Source organism: Rhinopithecus roxellana, chromosome 14 (genome assembly GCF_007565055.1).
Source record: "Rhinopithecus roxellana isolate Shanxi Qingling chromosome 14, ASM756505v1, whole genome shotgun sequence".
NCBI lineage: Eukaryota > Metazoa > Chordata > Mammalia > Primates > Cercopithecidae > Rhinopithecus > Rhinopithecus roxellana.
In genome coordinates this window covers 131,950,709-131,971,155 of record NC_044562.1, presented here as the reverse complement: position 1 = coordinate 131,971,155, position 20,447 = coordinate 131,950,709, and the positions used below count along the sequence as shown (strand labels likewise).

The following is a 20,447-nucleotide window of genomic DNA, read 5'->3' as shown; positions in this document are numbered from 1 at the left end:
GCTGGTGGGTACAGAGCTGGGGAGGGTGGGACAAGGGCTATCAGTGGGAGGCCCACATACTTCCTTTCTGTCCCACAGCCATGCACGAGGCTTCCAAGAAGCTGAATGAGTGTCTGCAGGAAGTGTATGAGCCTGACTGGCCCGGCAGGGATGAGGCAAACAAGATTGCAGAGGTGAGCATGGGACAGGCGTCCCTGCCCTTCTCAGAGGGCCCTCTGGTCTCAGCTCCTGTCCCACTCTGCTGTGCCCTCTGGGGCAAGCCTCTCTGGTTCTCAGGCATTCGCGTGCTGTGTGCCCTGGGGCAAGCTGCCTTCCCTCTCTGCGGGCCTTTCTCCTGACTCGCCCTCACACCAAGGTGGGCAGATGGTGGATCGTGGCTGTCCTTATTTGTGTGTTATGGCTCACGACTCACAAAGCCTCCCTGGCTGACCCCAGTCCTCCGTGTATCTGATCCTCACAGTCACCCCAATAGGGCAGGAACTTTTACCCCATCTTACAGATGGGGAAACTGAGGCTCTGAGAAGCCACCGAGCTGTGAAGAGATGGGGCTGGGGCTGGTCCCTGCGAGGGGAGCACTGGGGTGGGTGTGGCCCAGCACCCCTGGTGGCACTGTGGTGCTCTTGCCTGTCTCAGAACAACGACCTGCTATGGATGGATTACCACCAGAAGCTGGTGGACCAGGCGCTGCTGACCATGGACACGTACCTGGGCCAGTTCCCTGACATCAAGGTGAGAGGCCCACTTGCTGGGACCTTCCTGTCCCTTTGGGTCTCAGGGCTATGGGAGGAAGCCTCACGGCACGTGTGTGTGTGTGTGTGTGTGTGTGTGTATGTGTGTGTGTGTTGCTGTGGAGTGGCTGGCTGTATGATTGTGGAAGGTGTAGAAGGGTGAGTAGGGCCTAGGCGTGTGTGTGCCTGCAGGTCCCCTGTGTTTATACCGTGTGTGCTTGGAAGGGTATGTGTGCATGTCACCTGTTGTCTGGGTCTACATGTGTGGGTGTGTTTGTGTGTGTGCATTCACAAAGCCTGCTGTCTCTGCTGGGCCTGGGTGAGTGCTAGGAGCTGGCAGTGTCTCTGGTCTCCACCGAGGTGAGACCACATGGTGATGTGCACATGGCAGCCTGGGTTGACCATTGGGTTGGACGAGATCCCCTTGGCGGGCAGGATGGGGGTGTCATGCTCATGCTGGCCTCAGGGGCCCCCAGTGCAGATGCCTCAAGCTCCCCGAGTCTGATTGTTCGTGGCTCTGGAGATGAGAAGCCAGGGGCCAGGCCAAGGAAAAGACTTGGCTGACACGTCACCAGCTGGTGGACACGGACACATGGGCTCATGTGCAAGGAAATGGTTTCACACAGTGGGGCTGGGCTGCCTGGAGGGGGTGAGCTCTGTCACCAGGAGGGTTCCAGCCACAAGGGCTCAAGGGTTCCTGTGGAGCTGGGGTCTCCTGCCCGCCCTGCGGGTCCATCCAGGGTCCACGGGACCTGGAGCCTCAGCAGGGGTGCCAGGCCTCGCTCAGCACCCTCCTCTGTCTGCGCTAGTCACGCATCGCCAAACGAGGGCGCAAGCTGGTGGACTATGACAGTGCCCGGCACCACTACGAGTCCCTTCAAACTGCTAAAAAGAAGGATGAAGCCAAAATCGCCAAGGTAAGGGCTGGAGGCCGGTCGGGGCCGCGTCTGCAGGAGGCTGAGAGAGGGCGGGTGTCTAGGACCCCAAGGGTGGAGCCTTCCTCCTGCCTGGCCCCAGGTGGCTGAGCTGGGGGTGGGGACGCTGCTGGGCCCAGGCCGGTGAGTGAGAGGCCCCTGTGGGTGCCTGGGTGAGGTCCACTGTAGGCCCATTCCTGCCCCCACCCCTGTGCCACCCCGGCCCCTCAGCCCTGATCCAGGCCACCAGCCAGCCTGAGGATGGGCCTCTTGGGTTTCCCTGGAACGGCGCCGCCCTGCCTGGCGAGCCGGGTGGAATTCGTCACGCGATCCCAGGCGACCTGTCCCTGGCTGGAGCGAGCCAGTAGGTGCACAACTGGCCCCACTCATCCTGTGATGCGGGGCTGGGGCGGCCCCCTCCTCCGGGCAGGGCCTTGCTTGCTGGGTCCCCTGTGCTGCTAACCACAAGCACCTTTTGCCTCTGCAGTTGGAGTTCACCCCCTCTCCTTGACCCCTCGGGCTCCCCCTAATTCTGTCGGCCTCAAGGGCCCATATCTGCTTGGGGCGGCCCCCGCGCGTGGGGCGTGTGGACGTGCATTTAATCTGTGTGTCTCTGTTTCTCTCTCCCTACCTCCCTGGTCTCTCCACCTTCCTTTGCCTTGACCTCCCCACCCCAGCCTGTCTCGCTGCTTGAGAAAGCCGCCCCCCAGTGGTGCCAAGGCAAACTGCAGGCTCATCTCGTAGCTCAAACTAACCTGCTCCGAAATCAGGTGACACTGGCTTCTAACCTTGCACGTGCTGGCGCCTTCCGGTCTGTCGTCCTGTCCTCTTGCCCTGCGGCGGAATGCAGGGCTGGTGTCTGAGCCCGGCCAGGGCGGGGTTTTTCAAAGGCCTTCCCTGGGAGAGCTCCTGCTTCAGAGGAGACCTGAAGTCAAATGTAGGGGTCAAAGGAACTGGCTGAGGGGCTCTGTGTGACCTGGGTGGGGGCATAGGTGTGCCCACTCCGTGTCTGCGTCTGTGGTCGTTCCTGGAGACTCCTCTGAAATCCTAGTGGCCCAGGAATGCCTTTGAGCCATTTGTCCTCTGTGAGGGCTCCTTTGGGGAGGGAGGCGACATCTTCAGGCCCCTGTACTGCCATGCCTGTCCTTCAAGCCTTGTGACAACTCCGAGATCATCTTGAATTTACTGAGCAGACCAAGCTGCCCAGAGAGGCACACCACAGCTTCCTCCCAGGGCCCCACAGCCAACAGTTAGGGGCAGGGTTGGGGCTCTCCTGACTGAAGCCCCTGCATCCTTTTCCTGGGACTTGCGGTCCCCGTGGTGACTCTGGAGGAGTTACTGGGAGGACCCTCCAGTCTGGCTGGGATGCTGAGACCTGGAGGGGAAGTATGGGTCCCCGGCCTTTGGGGATTCATGGAGGGCAAGTGACCAGCACCTCAGTGTTCCTGGGGGGCTTCCTGGAGGAGGCTCTTTTTACAAAACTCCTGGGCCATCTCACCATCCTGGCCATAGAGCTATGGTCTTCTCAGCCCCCTGTCCTCCGAATGGGTCACAGTGTGGCCAGGGACCTCTGGATGCAGTGCCCTATGAGAGGTGGGTTTTCTCTCCAGTGAAACTGAGGCACATTTCGGTTCAGTGTAGTCACAGCCTGGATGCGGCCCTCACACTTCTTCACGTTCCCGAGGGGCCAGCGATAGGGGCCCGGCCCAGGAGGTTGGGTTTCTCTCTGGGCAGCTGCCCCATTTTTTCTGAGCTGCCTGTTGATTTCATCATTTTCATGGAGTGCCTGCGACGTGGAGCGCTCTGGGTGGGCTTGGCATGGCTTGCTGTCCAATTTCTTTTTCTTTTTTTGAACGGGTCTCGCTCTGTTCCCCTGGCTGGAATGCAGTGGTGCGATCATGACTTACTGCAGCCTTGATTTCCCCAACTCAAGCAATCCTCCTGCCTTAGTCTCCTGAGTAGCTGGGACCACAGGTACACATCACCGTGCCTGGCTAAATCTTTAAGTTTTTTGTGGAGACTGTGCCTCATTATGTTGCCCAGGCTGGTCTTGAACTCCTGGGGCTGAGCGATCCACCTGCCTCGGCCTCCCAAAGTGCTGGGATTACAGACATGAGCCACTGCTCCTGGCCTGGCTGTCCAATTTCTCACCTGATCTGCTGCCTGATTTCTTTTAGGCCAGCGCTGACTTTGGAGGCACTGAGTGCTGACAGCCAGGGTCTGGGGGTGACGCCTAGGGGCCTTCAATAGGCCTGAGACTTCATCTGCCTCTGGAGGTGGAGGAGGAACCAGGGGCTGGAGTGGGTGTGCCCTGCCAGTCCATTTAGCACTTGGGCTAGAAGGGAAATGGGACTACTGACTGAGGGCTGGGGTTTCTGAATTATTTTCCCTGAAACAGGTGAAACGTTTTTTTTGTGGATGGGAGAAATCCTTAGGAGGCTATGGGGCCTGCCCAGTGCTTTTGGGCTCCTGGGACAGGTGTGGTTGGGACTCTGGAGGGAGGGCCTGCCCCCACGCCCACCCTGGGGAAGCAGAGAGAGGGTGAGGCAGGCAATCACATCTTTGGGTACTGGGCTGTGAATGTTTCACAGTTTGGCCAAACTGGCTGTCTCAATTGGGTCCCATCTTTATTTGAGCACATCCTCCTTGTCCCCACCCCACTCATACCTGGCTGGAGGCAGGACAGCCTTTAGAGTGACCTGTGGGCAGCTGGCTGGCTGTGAGATGGGACAGCTGGGACTCCGGGGCTGCCCTGCGGGGGGACTTGACTTTGGGGAGACAGTGCATCCTCTCTAGGCTGTACCAGGGGAGCTGACCGGCTCCATGAGGACCCTGGGCCAGTTCTGAGTTGCTCTCCACACCTGCCCTAGCGTCCTGAATGCTGTCCTCGGGACCCCGGACCCACGTGACTCTTAGCTTCAGTGGAGCTGGGGTGGGGGCACTCTCTCCTCATGGCAGACATGGCAGACAGCCCTCACCTTACTCCCTGCCCCTTCCACATGCTTTCGAAAGAGCCAGAATATGAGGAATGCCAACCAAAGGGAATACAAGACACAGGTGCTGACTTCAGGAACTCAAACGGAACTGTCCGGGCTCTGGCTTTCCATGGCGTTGCTGAGCTGTGAGAGCGTGGCTGGGGGCAGATGTGCCCCCAGACAAGCTGCAGTGCTGTCTTCACTGCTGTCCCCACCGTTGCCATCTGGGCAGTTGTGGGGGTGGTGGCTGCATCCTCATGGAGAGGGGGTCCTAGTGGGTAGAGAAACCGGGCGGTTCAGGCAGGTTCATGTGGAATGTGGGACTTTAGACCCACTCTTGGCAGTTGAGGGTGGGGAGTATGTGTGATGGTGCTCAGCTCACAACAGTACCCCTAGGAGTCACTCATTTTATGAGTTCCATAGAACCGTGGTTGGCAGCCCCCCTTCCAGGTACTGGGATGCCCAGAGGAGTAGGGCAGAGATGGCCCACCCATAGCCTGGAGAGGGAGGAGGGACAGTATTCCTCACCCCACCCTGGTGTGGGTTGCCCAGGGCCCCTGGATCTAAGAGAGGCATGCATGTTTGAATAGACATTCTCCCTGCCCCCCAAATCTGCCTTTAAATTTTTATTGGATTCTAAAAAGTCAGGCAAGGAGCCCACACCCACTCTAGCGAGTAGCTGGAGGTCACTTGTCAGAAGCCATGGTGGCCCCTCCTCCAGTCCCAACCCAAGTCCCTGGGGCAAGGGGCTGACCTGGGCTAGTCCTGCTGCCTGAGACTGGATGGGACGGCTGGCTAGGCTTGGGGCAATCGTGTGCTTTGTGGTTAAGTGGCCTTCCGGCCATCTGGCTGCATTTGCCAGAAGGCAGCCCAGCCCAGGCCCCAGCCCAGGCCCCAGCCCCGGCCTGAGAACGTGACGCTGCTGGCGGGAGGTTTCCCTAGGCGGGGCCTGACACGTTCCTGGGCTGTGACTCACACCCTGAATCTCTGAGTCACTCTCCCCGGCAGTGTCCTCCTGCAGTGAGCCAGCAGAGCCCCTTCCCCAGGCGGGCGGGTGGGCTGGGCACCAGGCGGGGTCTGTGACTCACCTGCCGCCTGCAGTCCCTTCCCCAGCACTCTGTGACCTTGCGATGGGGCCTGAGCGCCACCGCCTGGTGGGTGTGAGCGGCCTGGAGGGCGCAGGGCCTGCCCTGGGGAAGGTGTGGGCCAGGAGTAGGACCAGGCACCGCCCAGCCGCCCGGCTGCCTCCTCCCTGGACCTGCACCCTCCTCTAGGGTCCCCCTGACATTTCTAGAGGTGCCTGAGTGGCTGCCTCTGGTCTCCCTCTGGTGGAGACAGGTCCCAGGAGAGAGAGGGCTTTGTGGGAAGGACTGTCCCCGGGAGGTGAAGTGAAGGATGGTGGCTGGGGCTGCCAGGAGCTGGCCCTCAGAAACGGGGAGGGAGCACTCAGGGGCAGGGGCGGTGGGGGACAGCGACAGATGCTGCCTTGAGAGCCAGAAGGCAGTGGCAGGACTGGCGCCTAGCCTGAGGGGGTTCATGTGGAAGTGGGCAGGGTCCCCACTTGGCTGGGTCTGGGGTCTGCATGTCCTGTGTCCAGCTCGCCAAGCCCTGGACTTGCCCCTCTTGTGCCCTACTCGCCGCTCACTGCCCTCCCGGCCACCTGGGCCTCTTTTTGGCAACGGCTGCTCAGCCCTCCCTTTTGCAGATGTCCTCAGGGTCCTGGAGGGCTGCAGGGGGAGGTCGCTAGCGTGGGTGTCCACATCCAGTTCAGCCTCTGTCTTGCCCAGAGCCCTGGTCCTGGTACACTGGCCAGGAGGGGTGGGCAGGAGGTGGGTGGATTGGCCATGCGGCTGGGCTGGCTGGGACAGACACCCAGCAGAGGGGAATGACCCGTGCTGCTCTCCAGGCCGAGGAGGAGCTCATCAAAGCCCAGAAGGTGTTTGAGGAGATGAATGTGGATCTGCAGGAGGAGCTGCCCTCCCTGTGGAACAGGTGAGGCCCGGCGCGGTGCCCAGCCTGTGTGCTGCGGTGCCTGGGCCCTCTCGGGTTTATGTCTCTGATGCGCATGTGTGGTTGTTTGTGGGTGAGTGTGTTTCTGAGTTGCTGCCTTGAACTGCCTGTTCACCTGGCCCCCATCCTTCTGCCCATCTGTAGCCGCGTAGGTTTCTATGTCAACACGTTCCAGAGCATCGCGGGCCTAGAGGAAAACTTCCACAAGGAGATGAGCAAGGTAGGCCCTGGGGACTCCTCTGAGGGGCCACGCTCCACCCTGGCCAAGGGTCAGAGTCAGAGTTGTGGGAGGGGCGGCCTGAACTCCTCCTTCCCTGGCAGGTTCAGCACACACTAGTGACCACAGCGCGCCCTCCATGCCCTGTGGAACAGCCCCCTTCAGGAGTGCCTGGGCCCCAGGGAGTGCAGCAGGGCATGCCGGGGAGGCTGTGAGCGTTTTCTGGGTCCCGGCCTGGGCAGACCACCTGAGAATGTAGACCAGGCCCTCTCAAACTGTGAATGTGTTCTCTAGCAGCCTTGGCCCAGGGAGTGCAGTGTTAGACAATGGTGGCAGTTTCTCCATTTGTAGGAAAAAAATTACCAGCATTTTCTCAATTTTAATTTTATTCCCATGTTTTTGAGACATTTAAATAGGCCTGTTTCGTCTGCACGAATCCACTGTGCGACAGGGTCTGGACTGATGAGCCTACCTTTCTCTGTTGTGTTATTTTCATTTTAACCTATCTGGCAACTAAAACGCAAAGGTGTTGAACTTTGCAGTTGGAGAGACCCAGGGCTGGCACCCCCGCCCCCAGTGGTGGGTCTGACTTTGTGTCTCGGGCCCAGAGGGATGAAGTAATGATGGTGGAGTCCAGGCCCAGGGTTGGAGGAGGAGAAGCAGCTTGGGGCCTCTCCTGACTCACACCCCTGAGTATGGTTTCTTGCCTTTTAGACTTTCTCTTTCCTTCTTACCTTTTCCCCTTTCCCTTCGAAGATTTGAGACAACTTATGAAAAGTTTAAAAAACAGAGAGAGGTGTTTTAGAGAAGGAACATTTATATAAAATTAGTCTGTAAAAATATATGCCACAGGGCATAGTTATTTATAAATAGGATGAAAGTTCGGCTCTGAGCTCCCTAGTGGCCAAATCAAAGAGAGGAATATTCTCAGTAATGAGAATCACCACGTGTGAGGAATAAACCTTCTCTTGTGCCTGTGCTTTCAGTGAAATATCCAGCAGTTGTAGTGTGGTCTGAAAGCATCTTGGCAAAATGACCTTAACAATTAAGATCAACAGTCCGCCAAAACAATTTTTAAGAGAAAAATGTAAAAATAGTTCATGCTCTATGTGGCATTTTAGGATATCCCTATAAGTAGGAGGGAAAAAGATAGCTTCCAGAGACAACAGGCATTAGTGATGTAGCCCACTGGCCCCGTTTTGTTGCCCCTTGGTTTTTCTAGGTTTGGTGTGCTGGTTCCTTGCTCTCACATATGGGGAAAGAGGAGCTTGTTCCTGGCCAGGGGCCGGGGGTGGTGGTCAGAAGCAGAGGTGTTTGGGGAAGGTGGGGCTGTTTGGTGGCCCTGGAGGCCCCCCACCTCCTCACTGTCTCTCCCACAGCTCAACCAGAACCTCAACGACGTGCTGGTTAGCCTGGAGAAGCAGCACGGGAGCAACACCTTCACGGTCAAGGCCCAGCCCAGGTACGTGCGGGGAAAGCCCTGGCACCCCTGACTGTGTGCACGGCAGGGGCAGGGCTCCTTCCTCTGACCCTGCTGGGGCCCTCCCTGGTCCCCTGTGAGTTTGGCCTTGGAGGTCTAGGGACCTTCCTGTCACGGCCTCTCTGTGCTCAGGGAAGCAGGTGAAGGCAGGTCTCTGTCTCGAATGTCCCTGTCCCTCTGGCTGTGTTCATTGAGGAAGGAGCACTCTGGGGAGTCCACGGGTCCCTGAGCCGGCGGACCCCCTCACTGTGGAGCAGGAGCATCCGGGGTTGGGGTGGGCAGCCTGCTCAGCTTTGGGGACTGGGGGGTGTGAACAGCCCCATGACTCTGGGGCGTGCAGTCCTCTCAGAGCAGGGAGGTAGCACCGCCCTTCCCTCTCCTGCTTCTGGAAAAGCTCACGTCCCTGGATGGCAGCATTCTGCTCACCCGCACGGGCGTCCTCTTCCTGTCCTCAGCCTGGGAAGCCCAGCTGCAAGGAGATCTCTGTTTCCTGAGGGGGAACCATGGGGGAGGAGGGAAACGCCTTGCTCTCCTGGCTGTGGATCAGAGGAAGCAGCGAGCCTGGGACTTCCCCTCCCTTCTGGCCATGTCTGTGTGTGTGTGTGAGGGGGACTGTGTGCGACAGGTGTATGTGCATACACACACGCACATCACAGCAGAGCGCAGAGAGCACCGATGAACTCTGTAAAACGGGGTGACCGTCTGCTTCCTGGGGTATTGCCTGGGATGATGAGGGTATTGGGTGGTGGTGGTTGCCCCCTCCTTCCCTGAACGTAAAATAGTTGTGGCTGAGAGAGGGGCCGTGGTGACCTGAGGCTGGGAGTGGGGAGGTTAGGCGGGAGGCGTTGTGGTGGTTGCGGGGGGTGTGGGGCGGTTGTGGAATAAAGGCCAAAATGTGAATCCAAGGTCGGGCAGGGAGGGGCAGCTGCCTGGCCTGTAGGCACAGGTGGGAACACTGGGATGGGTCAGCAGCGGGTAAGCGTGGCCGTCCTGGCCAGAACCATGGCTCCCCTCAGGAAGGAGGTGGAGGGAAGAGAGGGGGGCAGTGGAGGCCCAGGAGTCTCCCTTCCAGCAGAGTGGCCTCTTGTGCATTCTGTGCTGGTCTGTTGGCCTTTTCTGGCACTCTGGGCACACCTGGAGCTCCTGGGGACTGGGACCACAGGCAGGGTGACTCTCCCCTGCCCCGAGCCTCCTGCCCCTCACCAGGCCCTGTTAGCATCACCCGGGGCACCTGGCCACAGCAGGGGCCTGCCAGGGCACCCTGGGATAGCAGGCCCAGGCCCTCTGCAAGGCCTCTGGCACTTAGGAGAGGCTTTTGCCCCTTTGTCCTCTGAGCAGAGGGGTTGGCCAAGAGGGAAGGGGACGGGCCAGTTTTGCCCCTGGCCTTTCTCCAGAATGAAGGCCTCCACCTCCCATCCGTCCCCACAGAAAGAAAAGTAAACTGTTTTCACGGCTGCGCAGAAAGAAGAACAGGTACCGGCAGTGAGTGCTGTGGAGGGGCGCAGAGGTCCGCGCCCTGGCCGGCCCTGTGCATGCGCCTTGCGCCCTGCTCCCAGACGCCACTAACCCGTAACCTGGCTCTGTGTGCAGTGCTGCCGGGCAGGGCTGTGTGTGTGTGTGTGTGTGTGTGTGTGTGTGTGTGTGTGTGTGTTGGGTGGGAAGGCGGAGGCGGTGCGGGGCGGGCAGGCCTCTCAGCAGCTGGCTGGATTTAGCATGTTCCTCTGGGCGCCCATCACTTGTCTAGCTCTGGGTGGTGCCCGGGCCACCAGCGCACTTACCAATGGCAGAAGCGGCTGGGAAGGAGACCTGGGGAGGGCCAGGGAGGTGACACTGTGGCACGGTGGGGTTTTTTGTTTTTTAAAAAATTCTATGTGTATGCTATATACTTACATATGTTCTTTAAGGAGAATACATGCCCATAAAACACAGATTCCAAAAGGAAAGATGGCGTCAGCGACATCTCTTAGGCTGTTCCACGGTTTGCCCTCAGGTGACTCGGTCACTGGTTCCTGCTGGATGCTTCTAGATCTGCACTGTCCAGCACAGAAGCCAGTTACCCCATGGGGCTATCAAGCACTTGAAACTGGCCAGTGTGACTGGGCAGTGGAACTTTTCATTTAAATTACACATAAATTTCATTGATTTGAGTTTGCATTGCCACCTGTGGCTAGTGGCAACCGTATTGGGCAGCACCTTTCTAGGCCTCTCTGTGCAGGTTCTGGTAGAGAATTTTCTCCCTGCACCCTCGTCCCTGTGCGGGGTGCACAGCATCACACCACCTCCCCCTCGGGTTCTGGCACTCAATGCCATGGCTCAGGACCTGTCCCCTCCATCGCCAGCTGCCCACTCCTCTGTGATGAGGACGCCTCTCTTAGTTTGTCCAGGCCTTGCTTTTGGCCTCCAATGGCCTAGAGGACAGGAGAGCCAAGGTCTGGAGACATGTACCAGGGTTCTGTGATGGACAGGCAGGGAGGGCAGCCAGGCGGCTTGGGGGCAGCAGGCTGGGGAGCAGCCCCCAGAACAGAGGGGCTGCTGCCTGTGGTGTGGGAGACTCACTGTGCCTCTAGGATGTCTGGCTTCCTCCTGCTGTGGATCTTGGGCTGTCAGCATGGGCCCTGGTGGACCCCATGGAGCCTGTGGTGTTGTTGGTCTGGCCTCTGCGACAGATGGTTCCAAGGTGCCTGCCTGCACTCCTGGGGACCATAGACCTCCAGCCTGGAGTCCCGCCTTGGGCCGTTCCTGTCTCTGAGGCAGGCTCCCCACTTCCAGCCCCCCAAGCCCAGGTCCCTTGGCTCCCCCAACCCTCCCGCTCTCTCTCTCGCTCACACACACACACACACACACACACACACACACACACACGGCTTCACACCTCCATATGCACACACCTCTTCATACAGATGTCAATACATTTGCCCCTCTGTCTCCTGTGCCTCAGTCCCCCAACACTGGGCTCCCTTTCTTGTCCTGCCCCCACAGTGACAACGCGCCTGCAAAAGGGAACAAGAGCCCTTCACCTCCAGATGGCTCACCTGCCGCCACCCCTGAGATCAGAGTCAACCACGAGCCAGAGCCAGCCGGCGGGGCCACGCCCGGAGCCACCCTCCCCAAGTCCCCATCTCAGGTAGGAGTGATGTGTTGGTGGCAGGTCCGCTGCCCTCCCTCCTTCTCCTCTGGCTTTGCTGTTGTCCCCCATCCTCCCACTCCTCTGTCCCCTTTCTGGCCTGGGCAGCTATGGACCCGATGCTTTGCCCAGTGGGGGTTGGGTCTGGACCTGGGTCTCCTTCCCCTCATCCAGCCTGGCGTGCTTCCAGGAGGCATCTGTGACTGCTCGCCCCTCCCCAGGGCCCACCCCTACTGCAGCGCCCTCCCCTTCCCTCTCCCTGGTCTTTTGGCTGCTTGACTCTTTCTCCATCTTCTTTTCCTCCCTAGCAGAGGCTCTGGGCGCTCAGCCCACAGAGCATCCAGATCTCCGGAGCGGGCTGCCTGCCCCTCTTCCTGGCCTCTCTGTCTTAAAGGGGCCGGAGGGAGGAGCCCAGCCAGGTGGCCATGCAGGGCCTTTAAAGGGACAGAGAGAGGAAGGGCTCAGTGGAGAGTGTGGGGTGGATAAGGGGGCAGGTCCCAGGCTTCTGGACTCTCCCTGTCTCCACCCCACCTGCCCCCAGAGGGCCCTCCAGGTATCTGCAGGGCCCTAAGCGCTGGCTGACCAGGTGGGGGTGTTCTCATAGCCGGGCCTCCTGCACCTCCCAGTTTTCTGCCGCCACCCTGCTCTTCTGGTGACTAGGATAGCAGGGCTAAGGACATGGTGGGAGCCTGCACCGACCAGCAGTTCCCCTGACCTGGACATGGTGCCAGTGCCTTCTGGGGTTTCATTCACTGAGTCCCCACAAACCCCCTGTGAAGCAGACGCTGTCATCACCCAACCCATGAGGAACCCAGCCTCATGGGTGCGTGACCTGCCTGAGGTCCCCCACCTGGTGGGCAGGGGTGTGGCCTCTGCCCCATCCTGGTGCCACGCTGGCTTCCTCTGGGACACACTCGTCTGAGCTGGGCTCCCTGTGGGCAGCCCTATGCCCTGGGAGGTGGAGAGAGGTGCCTGCGGGAAGGGCAAGGTGGGCAGAGCGAGGCTGGGGCCCGGCTATCTCTCAGCCATTGTTTCCTTCCCCGGTCTTCTCGCCAGGCGGGTGGAAGCCAGACCCTCCCACAGTTGGCCAGCGGCAGCCCGGGGCCTCTCTCCCTCTTCTTCGCTCTCCCTGTCTTCTCTCCCCTCACCTCTCTCTTATCTCTCCACACAGCGTTTCTGGACCTCCTGCCTCAGTGTCCCTCTCGGGGGTGGCCTGCGGTCTTGGTGTCTATGTCGGGGGGCTGGGAGGGCAGTGACTCTTCATTTGCTGCGCCCTGCTCAGTGGCCTGGGTGGGGCTGTGGCCTGGGGTGTGACTAACCGTGTCTTTGTCTCTGTCTGTCTCCCCCAAACCCCGTGCTCTGCTGTGCCTTCCCACGCGGCTCCCCACCCGCCGCCGACCCACAGCTCCGGAAAGGCCCACCAGTCCCTCCGCCTCCCAAACACACCCCGTCCAAGGAAGTCAAGCAGGAGCAGATCCTCAGCCTGTTTGAGGACACGTTTGTCCCTGAGATCAGCGTGACCACCCCCTCCCAGGTCAGCCGCGGCCGCCGCGGCCCAGCTCTCCTCTCTTCCTGCCCTCTCAGGGCGTGCATGGCCTTCATCCTCTATGCTTCTGTCTCAAGAGCCAAGAATCTGGCCAGAGAGACTGTCAGTTTCCCTCCTCACCCTTCCTTCCCTCCGTCCATCATCCTCCATCATCATCACCCATCTCTGAGCATGTACCAAGGCTGGATGCAGGGCCACAGAGGGGAAAGGTGCCCACCCCTCCCGGCACAGCAGTCACGTCAGCAGTACCCTTGCGGTTCAGTGGGTGCTATGGCAGAGGGGGCTGGGGAGTGTGGAGGCCCCGTGGTGTCAGGGAAGGCTTCCCGGTGCAGGGAGAGTTGGAAGGCTCTGGAGTGGCTGAAGCACCTGGACTTCAGCTTCCACAGCTGCTGTCAGGCACTTGAGTGCGGGGGCAGCGGCCAGGCTTCAGAGCACAGCTGCTGTGTGCACACTCCCTGAGAGGTGTGCATGCCCAGATGCAGCAGGGAGCCACCCAGGGTGGCTTGGGTCTCTCCCAATGGACCCTCGGCTCAGCTGTGGAGGTGCCTCTGGGGAGCCCGGCCCACTGCCCCAGGTCTCACGTCCTTCTTGGTGGGGGCCGGGCGGGAGTGTCTTGCTGGAAGCGCCACTCGCCAGTGCTGGAGTGGGCTGATGTGTTGTCAGATTTGCCCAGGGGTGGCTGGCCTTCCCTTCACTCCCCCAGAGCTGACTGCCTCCTCAAGGCCAGCCATCCAGGCCTCGGCCTCCCTCCTGTGGTGAGCCAGGGCCCTTCCCACATGGGGAGCCTCACCTGTAGGGGAGGCTGTCCAGTCCAGGCTGTGGGGCCTCCAGCAAACCCCTTCACACAGCTCAGATGCCTAGTGGGGATAGGTTGGAGGGTGTGAGTGTGGGGAGTGGCTGCTGGGAACTGCGAACAGTGGTCGCTGCTAGGAAGGGCTGGGAATGGCGGGCCTCAAGCCCCTATGCAAAGACTAGGGCTAGAACTAAGGAGCTTTAGATCCAAGGCTGCAGGTGTCTGGGTAAGTGACGCAGGTGTCAGGGACCTGGCAGGCTTGGGAGCCCCTCTCTGTGGGATGGTGGCAGAGGGCGATGTAGGAAGAGCAGTGTGGGGTCAGGGCTGAGGACCTCCAGGGCTGCTTGCTGCTGGCCTCCCTGGCTCGAGCGTGCCTCCACCCTGGGGATGCCCAGTGTGTGTGCAGGTGAGGGAGATGGGATGGCATGGACACTGGCAAATACTGAGCGGGGAGTGGTGCCAGCCACTCCCATTAGGCCTATATCCCATTAGGCCCCCATTATGCATCATGCCCCCATTTAACAGGTGAGGAAAGGAACCTAGAGCATGTGCCGCGGGCCCACGCCAGAACAAGGTGTGCCAGGCCGGGAGGTGGCCCAGAGACCACCCGCACCCAGGTTCTGAGCACGCCTGTCCCTCTATGCCATACCTGCCTCCCTGGCCACCGCGTGTGCCATCTCCAGGCAACTGGTCTTCCTGGTCTGGGGTGGGGGAGCCATGACCTTTGGGTGGAGCATGGGGCAGGGGTGGGCTTGCCCTTGTCCATGACGCTGGTGCCCACGGGCTTCCCAGCTGTGGGGTGGTGAATAGCCTGTGTCCCTGCATGGAGGGACAGTCCCGGGTCCACATGGCGAGGTGCCACCTGCCAGGGCAGGACAGCGAAGGGATGGTCAGCTCTCTGGCGGGTGACCCTCCCCTCGGCACACGATGGGTATTGCTGCCTGGGTTGGCTGACTTCTCTGAGACAGGAGGGAGGGGTGTTGCTGGGGTAGGGTGGGAGCCGCTGGGGAGAGATGCTGGCTGCCCACTGGTTGGAGGCACCTAGGAGCTGTGCACAGGCGTCCACGTGGCTCTTTCTTCAGAGACGGCCGGTTATGGGGCAGAGCAGTGACCTCCCCACCCTGGCTTCCCCAGACAGGGCTGGACCTAAAGGAAAGTCAGCTGATGGGATGGGCCCAGGGCAGGGCTTGGGGCCTGGGGCCTGGGGCCCCTGGTTCCAAGGAGTGAGTCTATTTGGCCTGGGTTCTCTGACACCTCGGCGTGGCCATGTGGACTGCTCCACGCCTTGTCCCCTGAGCTGCGGGACAGCTGGGTGTTCTTAGGACTGAGGGCCTTGGGTCTCTCCCAACGGGCCCTCAGCTCAGCTGTGGAGGTGCCTCTGGTGAGCCCGGCCCACAGCCCCAGGTCTCACGTCCTTCATGGTGGAGGCTGCGTGGAAGGGCACCCCTGTCCGTGCCCAGTGCCTGTAAGAGTGTGTGGAGGTACAAGATGGAGACCGGAGCCGAGCCACTCCCCGCTCCTCAGAAGGCAGCTTGTGCCCTGGGCATGGGCATGGGCATGGGCGTGGCCGTGGGCATGGGCGCTGTCCAGGGCTCACTGGAGTCATTGTTCCCGCCTGTGCCGGGGGCTCTAAGGAAGCCCCTTCCTCCCCATGCTAGTCTGGCCCAGCTTATGGGGAGGCTCGTCACAGTGTGGCCAGGGCCACCGTGTCCCATCCCTGGGGCCATGCCTGTCACATGCCTATTCCTGGGCTCACTGGAAGGGGATCTTGGGGGGTGGCTGCTGGGGAGGGGTCAAGGGCCTCCAGTTTTAACCCAGGTGCCCCAGGTGGTTCTGAAGCCCCTGAATGTTGAAGACCCCCACTTGGAAGCTTGGCCTCTTGGGCTTTGTGGGCTGGCCCCACCCTTTCCTCCATCCCTGGAGCTGGCTGGTGGCGGTGTTGCCACAGAGTGACCTGCCTGTCTGGGGTTGAAGAAAAGCCAGTGGAAAGTCTCTGCCTTTGGAGCTTTCCCAGTCGGGAGCACTGACGGTGGCTGTGGCCTGGTGCCACTCTTGCCACTGGGGAGTAGCCGCATGAGCTACTCTTGGGCAGGGAGCGGAGAGGAGGTGCAGGCACGGGGCGGGCGGGGGGTCGGGGGCGCCAGCTTGTGGATGGAGGTGGGAGAGACCTGGGACCTGGCGCTGGCTCTGCGGGGTGGTGGCCACGCCTATGACTGGGAGTTTGAAGCGGGCACTGGGGTCGTCCTCCTGGTGTGGGCGGGAGCCTGTGCGGGGGCGTGTGGCTTTGGGCAATGTTCCTGGGTGTGAGGTGGATGGGCTGGTGCCTGGGCTGTGTGCCAGCGTGTGCATGTATGTGCACTTGCTCTGTGCATGTGTGTCGCATGTGTGTGTGTGTGTGTGTGTCCATGCGTGTGCCTGCATCTGCAGTGTCTGCCTGGGGTGAGGGCTCCCAGCTTAACACTAACTGCTTCCTCCTCTGCTGCTGCTGCCAAGTTTGAGGCCCCGGGGCCTTTCTCGGAGCAGGCCAGTCTGCTGGACCTGGACTTTGACCCCCTCCCGCCCGTGACGAGCCCCGTGAAGGCACCCACGCCCTCTGGTCAGGTTGGTTGTGCCCACCATTGCCATGGGCCCACCAGCCTCCAGGTGCCCAACCCTGGGCTCATGTTGCCCATTGGTCATGTGACCCCATCTAGGCCTGGGTCACTGCCCTTCCCCTGGCACCCCAGCCTTCCGCCCTCATCACCTCCTAGTTGTAGGGCAGGGAACAGCCCCTTATCAGCTGGGAGAACTCAGTAGGAGGTCACTGAACACTACCCAGCAACTCTGTGCTCATCTTGCACCCTGGCCTGGGGTCTTGAAGCTCCCTGAGAGGTGTCAGGAGCTCAGTCACCTGCAAACCTTGGAGTCTAGCTGGCTCTGAGCCACTCCTGCACCTGCTGGGCTGGAGGGCCTGGGGGGAGCGGGGGTAGTGTCCCTGGGGACTGCTTGCCACCCTGTCTCTAACCTCTGTGCTAACTGTCCTTCTCGCCCTCACTGCTGCGCTCAGTCAATTCCATGGGATCTCTGGGAGGTAAGCTGTGCATCTGCTCTGTGTCCAGCCCCTGTGGGAGCCACTCTTCCATATGTGTCCGGGCCCACGTGCCTTGGCCTCCTCCTAGCCTGTTCACAGGTGCACACACCCCACACACACCCCACACGCAGCACACACAGGCATGTGCTCAGGCACAGGGAGCTGGTGAGGCCGTCCATCTCCAGCCATTCTGCTGCTGTTCCCTCTGGCAGGCCCTTGGGAAAGGGGATCCTCAGTTTAGCTTGAGACAGGGGTCCCCTGAAACCTGGTCTTGTTTTCATAGCCTGTGAGTGTTTGCCTCCGGACAGAAGCGGGCCGGGGACCCAGGACGGACGAGTGTCCTCAGGGTGTGGGGCAGGAGGGCCTCGGGTGGAAGGTTCTTGCCCTCTCTGAGCTTTCAGGCAGTGGGGAGCTATTTGGGAGGAGGGGGAGAGGGGAGGAATGGATGGTTTGAGAGAGTCAGGGAAGACAGGGTGTGGCTGGGTGCCTTCTGAGAGCAGGGCCTGCAGGCAGGTGCAAGGCCAGCTCACACAGGACCCGTGTCACTGTCACCTGATAGCTCAGGACACAGAGGCTCAGGGAGGGCTTGGTACTTGCCCAAGAACTGGTCATGGTAGAGCCAGAATTCCAACAGGGTTTCCTGGGCTCTGTCCCTGAGACCCCCTGATAAAGGCAGAGACACTGGGAGGGGCAGGCGGGTGTACAGGTGCCCTTGGGGCACCCGCTGGCAGCCCCGGCTCCTGGGAGCTCTGGAGGCTCCATGGCAGGATTTCCCTGTGGAGGAGGCTAGAAAAAGCCAGCCTGGTGTGGGCTGCAGGGCCATTTTGACAAGTGGGTTTTGGTAGGTGCCAAGCTTGGGCAGCAGACACCCTGCCTGTCCCTTTGGCAGTGATAAGAGAGAGGATGTGGGAGGCGGGTGGCCAGCCGGGCTCTGCTGGTACCCACCCTGCCCCACCAACCCCAGCCGCTGGTGATATCTTCTCTCGTCTTGTGATCCTGCCCATTGTCCTTCCACCCCGGCCTCCCCTCCCCCTCCCTGTTCTCTCCTCGTGGCCTGTTACCAGCCCACAGAGAGTCCAGCCGGCAGCCTGCCTTCCGGGGAGCCCAGCGCTGCCGAGGGCACCTTTGCTGTGTCCTGGCCCAGCCAGACGGCCGAGCCGGGGCCTGCCCAAGTAAGTGCCCACCTCCAGCCCCTGTCTGGCTTGTCCCCAGTCTCTGGGGGTGCAGCATGGAAGGAGAGCCCCGAGGAGGGGTTGCAGGAGGGACCAGGCCACCATGGATGTGAGGGTGAGGACAGTGTCCTGAGCTAGGCTGCCCCAGCATGGGCTTGTCACCAAGGCTGCCAGGGGTGAGTGAGCACAGCTGGGCACATCAGCCCCTCCTGCTCACCCACCCCAGCCCAGCCTCCCAGCACAGCCTCCCAGTGCAGCCTCCCAGACCAGCCTCCCAGCTCAGGCCTCCCAGAGTAGGAGGAGGAGCGTTCAGAGCACCTACTGGTTTATGCCAGGCACTTTCCAGAATCTTCTCATTTAATCTTCATTGTCACCTTGCCAGCCAGACACCTCCTCCTTTGACAGATGAGGAGATGGGGGACTAGAAGGGTTGAGTCACTTGGTTCCAGCACTCAGAAGTGGCCAAGTCTGAGTGTTGGCCCAGGTCAGCCCAGCTCTGGGGCCCCTGCAGGGCCTGCTGTGGTGCCCGTGCTGTGCCACACCCTTCTTGGGTTTGGGCTGCACACAGGCTGCACCGCACTGCCTGTGCTTGGTTGTGCTCAGGCTGGGACAGATGTGTGCTGCTGTCCCCTGCCATGGACCGTCTGTAGGTTCAGAAAGCTCCTGCCACCTGCCAGGCCAAGCAGGGTGGGCGGGCGGTGGCTGTGGTTGGGTGAGGTCTTGGTGCCGAGAGGGCAGGGCCTGTGAGGCGGGGTTGGGGGTGGCACTCCGGGGCTTGCACTGGGCGTCTTCACAGCATGCCACTCACATCCCTGGGCGTGCCAGCGCCTACTCTTCAGCTGCTTCCCGGGCCCAGGCCTGACCTGTCCAGCAGGGGCTCCCTGGATTCTTCGAGGCACTGGGCGGCTCTAGACCCTGCTGCCAGCCAGGCGATGCCGCCAGCCCTCTCACTTGGGTGCTGCCCTCCTGTGGCCTGTTTCCTGTGTCCTGATTGTGTCCTGTCGTGTGTCTGACCCCGAGCCGGCATTTATGTTGCAGCCAGCAGAGGCCTCAGAGGTGGCGGGTGGGACCCAACCTGCGGCTGGAGCCCAGGAGCCAGGGGAGACGGCGGCAAGTGAAGCAACCTCCGTAAGACAGCAGGGACAAATCCCTGCCTTTTCCTCCCTGCCACCCGCCTGCCTGCCCGGGGCTCCCCTGTGGCCCCTGCTGCTGCTGGTCCAGGCCTGGCTCCTGTTGAGGAAGCTGGAGGCGGGCTGGTCTGGCACCAGGCACAGACACCTTTCTCCCCTCCCCGCCCCTCTTCTCGGTGGCCCTGGCTGTCCCTGGACCACCTCCCTGCCCACCTGACCCGTACCTCTGCCACCAGAGCTCTCTTCCTGCTGTCGTGGTGGAGACCTTCCCAGCAACTGTGAATGGCACCGTGGAGGGCGGCAGTGGGGCCGGGCGCCTGGACCTGCCCCCAGGTTTCATGTTCAAGGTGAGCCCAGAGCCTCTGACTACTGCAGTCTCTCAGTGCTCTGGTGGGCAGGTGAAGACCCTGAGCCTCAGGAGGCTCTGTGGTTTGCCCAAAGTCGTGCGGGTGCTACTAGGTCACTCCCAGCTGGCGAGGTGGCATCTGAGCCCCATCCCGTCCTGCTGCTTTTGAGCACTCCGGGTCTCCATATCACCACCTGCACCTCCCATTCGTGAGGCCCTTGCTCTGTGCAGGGCTGGAGGTGGGATGGAAGGTCTGACTCGACGTCCGCATCCTCCGCAGGTACAGGCCCAGCACGACTACACGGCCACCGACACAGACGAGCTGCAGCTCAAGGCTGGCGACGTGGTGCTGGTGATCCCCTTCCAGAACCCTGAAGAGCAGGTGAGGGCTGGGCGGGGCCACCAGAGCTCAGGGGCACCACAGGCAACCTGGCTTCAGCTGGCACCGCCGTGGCGGGGACAGGCCAGCAGGGGGCAGCAGAGGCTCGCGAGCACCAGGCCTCCCGCGCCGACTGCTCCTCCCAGCCCTCCACGTCTGGCCTTTTCCTCTCCTCTCCCGTTCCTCCGCCCCTCTCCTGTTAGGCCTCTCTGTCCCTGTCACCATACCCCCTTCTTCCTGTAGCCTCTGCTTTCTTCTCCCCACGTCCCGCTTTGCTCAGGCGCTCTCAGCTCTGCCTCTGTCTCTCCCCTTCTCTCCTGGTGGTCGTGCCTGAGGCCTGCCTTCCTCCCGAGGCACGATGCTTGACTCCTCCTGCCCCGCCCACAAGGTGCCCACCCCGCGGTGGCTGGAGCACTGGTTGGGCTCATGAAGCCCCGTATGCCGTCCCTCGAGGTGGGCCCTGCCCTGTCCACGCAGGGCCATGGGTCTCCCAGCTGTGTCCCCAGCTGAGGCTCACCCAAGATGCCTTCCAGACCCTTCTCCTCCTGCTGTGGCTTCGTGTT

General features: G+C 61.1%; 1 protein-coding gene across 15 annotated transcripts in view; it reads left to right on the top strand.

Moving 5' to 3' along the window:
* Nucleotides 1-20,447, top strand: part of BIN1 (bridging integrator 1) — a 59,000-nt gene that overhangs the window by 36,696 nt on the left and 1,857 nt on the right. For 2 of the 15 annotated variants that reach the window (XM_010363467.2, XM_030916059.1), the window contains exons 4-12: nt 79-173; nt 634-729; nt 1,538-1,645; nt 6,524-6,609; nt 6,772-6,847; nt 8,224-8,306; nt 11,304-11,448; nt 19,396-19,506; nt 19,786-19,887. In XM_010363467.2, coding sequence (XP_010361769.1) covers nt 79-173; nt 634-729; nt 1,538-1,645; nt 6,524-6,609; nt 6,772-6,847; nt 8,224-8,306; nt 11,304-11,448; nt 19,396-19,506; nt 19,786-19,887 — 902 coding nt within the window. Of the gene's footprint in view, nt 1-78; nt 174-633; nt 730-1,537; nt 1,646-2,319; nt 2,413-6,523; nt 6,610-6,771; nt 6,848-8,223; nt 8,307-9,752; nt 9,798-11,303; nt 11,449-12,853; nt 19,033-19,067; nt 19,158-19,395; nt 19,507-19,785; nt 19,888-20,447 lie in introns of those variants that run through there. The other 13 variants (XM_030916055.1, XM_030916056.1, XM_030916060.1 and 10 more) reach the window with 12 other exon arrangements.